The 7,575-nt window shown below is 50.3% G+C and overlaps 1 protein-coding gene across 1 annotated transcript; it reads left to right on the top strand.

The window, feature by feature from the left end:
• The first annotated feature begins 2,756 nt into the window (after positions 1–2,756).
• On the top strand, positions 2,757–7,279 carry TMEM250 (transmembrane protein 250). Its single transcript, XM_032708599.1, has 3 exons — positions 2,757–2,842; positions 4,055–4,225; positions 6,648–7,279. The coding sequence occupies exon 3, from the start codon at positions 6,763–6,765 to the stop codon at positions 7,180–7,182; it is 420 nt and encodes a 139-aa protein (XP_032564490.1). The 5' UTR covers positions 2,757–2,842; positions 4,055–4,225; positions 6,648–6,762; the 3' UTR covers positions 7,183–7,279.
• Positions 7,280–7,575: the final 296 nt, after the last annotated feature.

Below are 7,575 nucleotides of genomic sequence, written 5' to 3'. Positions count from 1 at the left end.
ACCTCAGAGGCCCTTCATGTGCAGCACCACAGCCATTCATCATTACCCAGCCTCCAAATTATTCTAGTGTTGATTAAATTAGTAAATGCAATCACAATCTGAAGCAAGTTAATTGAGAGAATTTATTTGGCCCTGACAGTTTTATGCATGTTTGATTAAGTATTATAAGGTTTGTTTTTGATTTTGCATAATTTAACTTTAAATCCTGCACTGGCGTGGGGGGGGATCAGCTATTAATGACGGAAATAAACTCTTTTAAGACTCACATATTTATGATTTATTTCTAAATGCAATATCTCCCAGATTTTTTTTGTTCTGTTGCCAAAGTGACAAATATGTTTCAAGCAATATTTTGAGCCGCTGGGCTCTCGCTATAAATCTTGTGAAATGTGCACAATTCATTAAAAGTTTTGAAAGAAGTACAAGTTAGCATTTATATGGCAACAAGTGACATATAAATGTGTGTGTTTGTCTTCGGAGGGCGCCATAAAACATCCCAGCCCTCGCCGGCCGCTCTGACGGGGACTAATGGCCCGTTCTCGGGGCTGGTGATAAGTTCCACCACAAATCTTCAAAGCTGTCAACACAAAAACTGTTCAATCAACAGGAATATGAGTTGTGTCTTTAGGAAAATTAGCACGGGGAAGAAATACAGCCCCGAGAGCTGTGGGCGGGTCCCCTGCGGGTCCCCTCCTCCGGGAGCTGATCTCTGTGAATGTCAAAGCTCCAATTCATGCCCAGCCCGAGGGCGGGTTGTTGTTTCTGGACACTCACACGTGTTTCAGGAGCACAGGGTTCAAAATACGACGGGCAGAAAATTAAATCGGGCTGTTCTGATTTTTTGTCATGGAATGGTTTGGGTTGGAAGGGATTTAAAGCTCTTCTCATTCCACCCCCACCTTCCACTAGCCCAGGGTGCTCCAAGCCCTCTCCAACCTGGCCTTGAGCTGAAGGTCAGCCTGGAGTCAGTCTCAGCACCACTGCACACACGTGTTTGGGTTGTAGGGTGCCCAGTGGAGCTCCCTGGGTTTTCCTGGAGGACAGGAAAGCCCTTTCCCACCCAAGGGGTTCCTGCAGGACACCAGAAGCCCCCTTCGTCACACTTGCAATCAGCAGCATCTCCAAGGCAAAGCTGGAAAGCAAAAGAACCTTCATAAATGTTGTTGCTTGGGCCGAAATTCCCATCTCTGGGCTGTGGCTCCAATCCCAGGGAATGGCAGAGGGAAATAAATGGAATGTGGCTCTCCTGCTTAACTCAGTCACCAAACAGATGCTCCCAGTTCCAGGCTACTGGGAAAACTCTCCAGCTCCACTCCTTCCCTTCTCCCTCGCACCAGAACCTTGGGGGAGGGACACAGAGAAGCCCAGGAGAACACCTCAATTTTTGCCTTGCCCAGCATTCCCCCTGGATGTACATCCTGCACCTCAGGCTGTTCCTCGTGTTTCAGTACCAAACTGCTCTGCAGGGCAGGGGAACAGGGAGGCACCAGGACTCCCGGGGTGTGTTTGGCCTCGTGCCCTGACTCCTGTGCAGGGCAGCAGCTCTGAGCTGTGGCAGATGGCCTGAGTTATTATTATTTAATGTTTTTCCACTGTGGCACTGCCCAGACTGCAAGTGGGGCAGGGAGCCAACCACAGAGTTGTGTATTCTTTCTGTTATGGAAAGTAATTCCTAATTGAATCTGAGGGAGAACAGCAGGGGGGATGTGGTTTGTTGGGGTTTTGGGTTGTTTTTTGGTTGGTTTTTTTTGTCCCTTCTCTATACACTGTTTTGAATTTTTGTCCACCTGTTTGTTTTTCAGGAACTTTTGGAGATCTTTGTGACCTCCCAGGACATCTGGGTCTCCTGCATTTGTGATTTGACCCATCACCACCTTGTCAACCAGACCACGGCTCTGAGTGCCAGGTCCAACCTTTCCTTAAACTCCTCCAGGGATGGGGACTCCCCAGCCTCCCTGGGCAGCTCTTCCAATGTCTCATCACCCTTTCCAGCAAGAAATTCCTCCTGATGTCCAACCTGACCCTTGCCTGGCACAGCTTGAGGCCGTTTCCTCTCATCCTGTCCCTTGTTCCCTGGGAGCACAGCCCGACCTCCCCCAGCTCCCCCCTCCTGTCAGGGAATTGCAGAGCCAGCAGGATGGGAGAGTTGGGACTGGGACTCAAAAAGCTTCGGGGTGACCTAATTGTGGCCTTCCAGTGCCTCAAGAAGCTACAAGAAAGATTGAGAGGGACTATTTACATGGGCTTCTAGTGACAGGACAAGGGGGAATGGTGTCACATTGAAAGAGGGGAGATTTAGATTAGGTATTAGGAAGAAATTGTTCCCTGTGAGGGTGGGGAAGCCCTGGCACAGGTTGCTCAGAGAAGCTGTGTTTGCCCCACCCCTGGAAGGGCCCAAGGTCAAGGCTGCAGCAACCTGGGCTAGTGGGAGGTGTCCCTGCCCATGGCAGGGGGTGGGACTGAATGGTCTTAACGCTCCTTTCCAATCCAAACCAAACCATTCCGTGATTTCTCAGGACAACCCTCCGCTGCCCCTCGGTTGCACACGTTTCCCCCGTGTCCCTCCGCCCCGCTGTGCTCCCCGTTGTGCCCCGGGCTGGGCCCAGGCCCGGCCATCCCTGTTCCCCCCCCCCCGTTGCCGTGGCAACGCGTCCCCTCCGCTTCCGGCCTCAGAGGTGGGGTCGCGGCTCGATGACGCAATCATCGCGCGCCGCCACCGCCGCTCCCCGCGCGCCGCCGCCGGAACCGGAGGCCCCGGGGCCGCCCCCGCACATGCGCAGAGCGCGCGGCCCGCGGCCCGGGCCTCGCTCCGCCCGGGCCCGGCGCGGCCATGGGCACCGCGGTGAGTGCGGGGGCGCGGCGGGGACACCGCGGAACGGGGGGGCACGGCGGGGACACCGGGGAGCGAGGGGACGGCCCCGGGGCCGCTCAGAGCGGGCGGCGGGCCCGGGGCTGGCGGCGGACGGGCACAGCCCGCGAGGCCCTGTCCGGGCCCTCCCCGGGGTGGGTCGCGGTGTCCGCGCTGCTCCCGGCGGGTCCCGGTTGCGCCGTTCCCTCCCGAGCGGCCGCGGTTCCCTCGGGATCGCTGGGATGCAGGAGGAGCTGGTTCCGCTCCCCCCGGCGCTCCCTGTTTGGGTGTCATTGCCCCTCACCCCGGGGGGCTCCTCCGGGATCCCCTCGGCCCCTGTGCGGGTCCCGCCTCCCGAAATGTCTCGGCTGGTCCCGCCTGCAATGCCCGGAGGATGCAGAAGAATTCGCGCTGTGTTCCTGCGCCTTTCCCATCTTCCCAAAGGACAGGGAGTGAGAACTCCCCCAGGCGAGCGGTTATTCAGGCTTTTAACGCCCTGATGAGGCCACTCCAAGTGTGGGGTGGAGGACAAGGAAGTGCCTTGAGCTGGAATTCCTGGAGCTGCGGAATGGTGGCCACAAGAGGCCGAGTTGGCTTTCCAGCCTCACAGTGATGTGTTTTAAGACAGAAAGGTCCCCAAAATTATGGGATGGGTGTCCAGCTCTGTTTGTGGGCACCGTGTGCCAGCACACAGATTGGGGGATCATGGAATCATGGAATGTTTTGGGTTGAAAGGGACCTTAAAAACCATCCAGTCCCACCCCCTAGCTGGGCAGGGACACCTTCCACTAGCCCAGGTTGCTCCAAGCCCCGTCCAACCTGGCCTTGGACACTTCCAGGGATCCAAGGGCAGCCACAGCTTCCCTGGGCAACCTGTACCAGGGCCTCCCCACCCTCACAGGGAAGGATCTGCTGTTCCATGTTCAATTTGGGAGGTGTTGGCTCTGTGTGTTCTGTGGATGAACAGTCTGTGACAGGAGAAGATATCCAGCACAGTTCTTTTTGAGTTTCTCTGTCCTGGCAGTGAATTCCAACCCACTGATTCTTTCCAGCATGAATCAGTCAGCTGGAATCCTTATTTCACTGAGCATGGGATTCTTTCTAGAGCCTTTATGGGATTAAAAATTCACGCTTGAGGAGGAGCCTTGTAATTCTGAGCTTTATAATGAGCAAATTGAATCTTAACTCTGTCATTTTGTCTTTCAGATCAGCTCCTGTGTAGAGTGTTTTGAGTCTATGAAGCACCTTTGCAGTGTCTGTCGCTCTTCCTAGAAGGTGTCACAGGAAAACTTCACTGTTTTATTACAAGAATTCCGTGGTGTCCTGGCACAGCAGTGGAGTCCAGACCTGCTGAGTGGATGGCAGCACTCTTACAATGTAATAACTCATGAAATTTATTCTATTTTCACAATATCCCTCTGCTTTTGGCTGTTCCAGTGTTGATATTTGAGTTTATCCCACGAACCTCCCAAAGACTGGGCACAGGAAATGGGAACAAAATGCTGCCTGTGGCTGTGTCAGAGTTTGCTGGGAAAACTTTGTGTCCCAGTGAAAGAAGTTGCAAAGGAGAGGCTGCATTGTTAAAAACTGAGTGCTCTGGTCCCAGAGTGTGTGATTTTTGACCTGTCTTGCTAATTTAGCCCTGAAATTATCCCTGAAAGCAAACACTGAGCAGCATCACGTGGGCTGTGTGTTGGGCCACGTGCTCCAGGCCCAGAGCTGGGATTTTTTAAGCTGTGTTGGTTCAGTGTCTGAGCAATTTCCTTGTCTTGCAAAATCCACATTTCTGAGCTGCCTGGTGTTTCCTTCCTGCAGGCAGGAAATATGGCAAGAGGCACCTGAAATTATGAGTGTCTTTGGTAGTGGAGAAGAGCCCTAAATTTAAGTTTCCTAAATTCTTTAAATCCTCAATTAACCCCTACTCCTTTTTATTAGTCCCTGATCCACGTAGAGCCAAGAGATTGCCTCGAATTTCTTTAACAGCAAAAAGGAATTAGGACCTGGGGCCAAGCAGGACAGATCAGAACTGCAATTTCCATTTCCGTGGAATGTGAGGCAGGAAGCAGCACAGAGTCTTCCCCAGTGGTGGACATTGTGTCAGAGAAGGTTTTTGATATGAAAGCACAATTTCCTGCAGCTCTGTCATTGACTCTGTGATTAATTCTGGTAGTAATGAAACTAAAAAACTCTGGCAGTAACTTTTAAATTAGTTTTACTTTTAAAAGCAGTTAGGGTTTTGGTTCCACAAAGGAAAGATCTGGGTGTGTGAGGAGCTGGGGAAGTGCCTGTTGTTTTCCAGCATTATCTGATGAGTGCATTGTCATTTCATAATTCCCGGAATTTGGCACATTTGGGAGCCTGGGGTGAAGCAGAGAGCAGCTGAGAGGCTCCTGCTCATCACTCACACAACAACAATGGGTGTGTGGAAGGATGTTAAGATTATAAATCCTAAACACTCCAGAGGATCAAGACATCTCACTTATCTCTGCAGGTCCCGAGGGGAGGAATAAACTGGGGGATGCCTTTGAAAGGCTGCCTGGCCTTGCAGTGACAGGGAGAGCACAGGGCTGGCCTGAGCAGGGGGAGGGACATCCTGTGGGGTGTGAAAAACATGATTGCCTCATTGTTCTTCCAGGGCCCACCATTATTTTCAGTTTGTTTATTTGGTGAAGCCTTGCCAAGTTTGGAAAGGAGCAGAGATCTGGAATTCTCTTGCAAAAGTACTTGGAGAACTCCTTTTTTGTTTTTTGGCTTTTAAAGGAAATATGATCCAAATGCAAATACATACTTCAATATTACTACTCTCACATTAATCTCCCTGCTCACAGGGCTGGACTGTTGCAGGGTGGCTGTTTGATTAAGAAGGATCTGTGAATTAGGCAGGAGAATTTCAGACCAAAGCTTTGTCCTGGGTAAAGTTTATAACAGGCTGGAATCTGACTTGGAAGCAGAGTTGGAATATGCTGAGTTGGAAGGGACCCACAAAGATCATCAAGTCCAACCCTTAACCCTGCACAGGACACCCCAAGGGTCCCACCTTGTGCCTCAGAGGGTGGTCCAATGTTTTCCTGTGTGTGTTTCTGGGAAACAATAAGTAAAGAAGCAAAACCAAAGTTGTTTTAAACTATAAGAAGCAAAACCAAAGTTGTTTTAAACTGTAAGTAAAGAAGCAAAGCATTTCTTTTAAACTATAAGTGAAGAAGCAAAACAAAGTTGTTTTAAACTGTAAGTAAAGAAGCAAAGCATTTGTTTTAAACTATAAGTGAAGAAGCAAAACAAAGTTGTTTTAAACTGTAAGTAAAGAAGCAAAGCATTTCTTTTAAACTATAAATGAAGAAGCAAAACAAAATTGTTTTAAGGCAAGAAGTTGAGGTTTGTAAAGCAGGTTTAAGTGTAGAGTCTCTGCCGTGTGGCCTCTCCAGCTGGGGCTGTTAACTGTATTTTCCTTCTCTGCCTTTGAAACAAAGAAATTCTCAGCAAGTCAAGCAAAAATACAAGGTTCTTGTCACATTAGAAGCACAGATAACTTTGGCCAGAAATAATCCTGCATTAGTTCTTTCTTACCTGTTTAGTGTTAGTATATTGAAATCTTCAGCACGAAAACCTTAAAGGAAAAACCGTATCCATGCTAATGATGAAAGTGCCTGATTTAATACAGAACGTGCATGATTTAATACAGAACGTGCATGATTTAATACAGAATGTGCATGATTTAATACGGAATGTGCATGATTTAATACGGAATGTGCCTGATTTATCAGCTTTTTCAGCGTCCAATATCTAACCCCCCTCCCCGCAGGTCCGTCCCTCCCTGGAAATCCAGCCCGGAGCTCTCCTTGCCGGGCCGGCGGACGCGTCCGGCGCTGAGGGATCCCGTGTGATATGTGGGGCCTGGCTGCCGGGGGAGGTGCCCGATGCCTGTGATCCCCATCCCCCGGCGGGTCCGCTCCTTCCACGGCCCCCACACGACCTGCCTGCACTCGGCCTGCGGCCCCGTGCGCACCACGCACCTGGTGCGCACCAAGTACAACAACTTCGACATCTATCTCAAATCCCGCTGGATGTACGGCTTCATCCGCTTCCTGCTGTACTTCAGCTGCAGCCTCTTCACCTCCATCCTCTGGGTGGCACTCTCGGTCCTGTTCTGCCTCCAGTACCTCGGCATCCGCATCTTCCTGCGCTTCCAGTACAAACTCTCCATCATCCTCCTCCTGCTGGGCCGGAGGCGCGTCGACTTCAGCCTCCTGAATGAACTGCTCATCTACGGCATCCACGTCACCATGCTGCTCGTGGGGGGGCTGGGCTGGTGTTTCATGGTTTTTGTGGATATGTAAATAAAAACCAAGCGCATGTGGGCTCAGCAGGTGGCTTTTCTTGCGCCCCGAGACGTGTCGATAACCCTCTTTTTTAATATTAATTAATTAATTTGTCGGCGCTCGTTTTTATCGATAAATTAACGTGCTGTTCTCTGGAATTTGTATCTTTGTGAGTGCCTTTTGGGTTATCAAAGTGCAACAACTGAATAGGTGTTTTAGTCTCTAGAATTTTTAGATTTTTGAGGTGCCATTTGGATCATCCAAGTGCAACACTTGAACAGGTTTTTGTCTCTCTTGAACAGGTTTTAGTCTCTAGAATTTGTATCTTTGTGAGGTACCTTTTGGGTTATCAAAGTGCAACAATTGAATAGGTGTTTTAGTCTCTAGGATTGTTATATTTCTGAGGGTCAA

The sequence above is a fragment of the Chiroxiphia lanceolata genome, chromosome 21 (assembly GCF_009829145.1).
Source record: "Chiroxiphia lanceolata isolate bChiLan1 chromosome 21, bChiLan1.pri, whole genome shotgun sequence".
Classification (NCBI taxonomy): Eukaryota; Metazoa; Chordata; class Aves; order Passeriformes; family Pipridae; genus Chiroxiphia; species Chiroxiphia lanceolata.
Note: the sequence above shows the minus strand (reverse complement) of the source record. Positions and strands in the feature narration are given on the sequence as shown.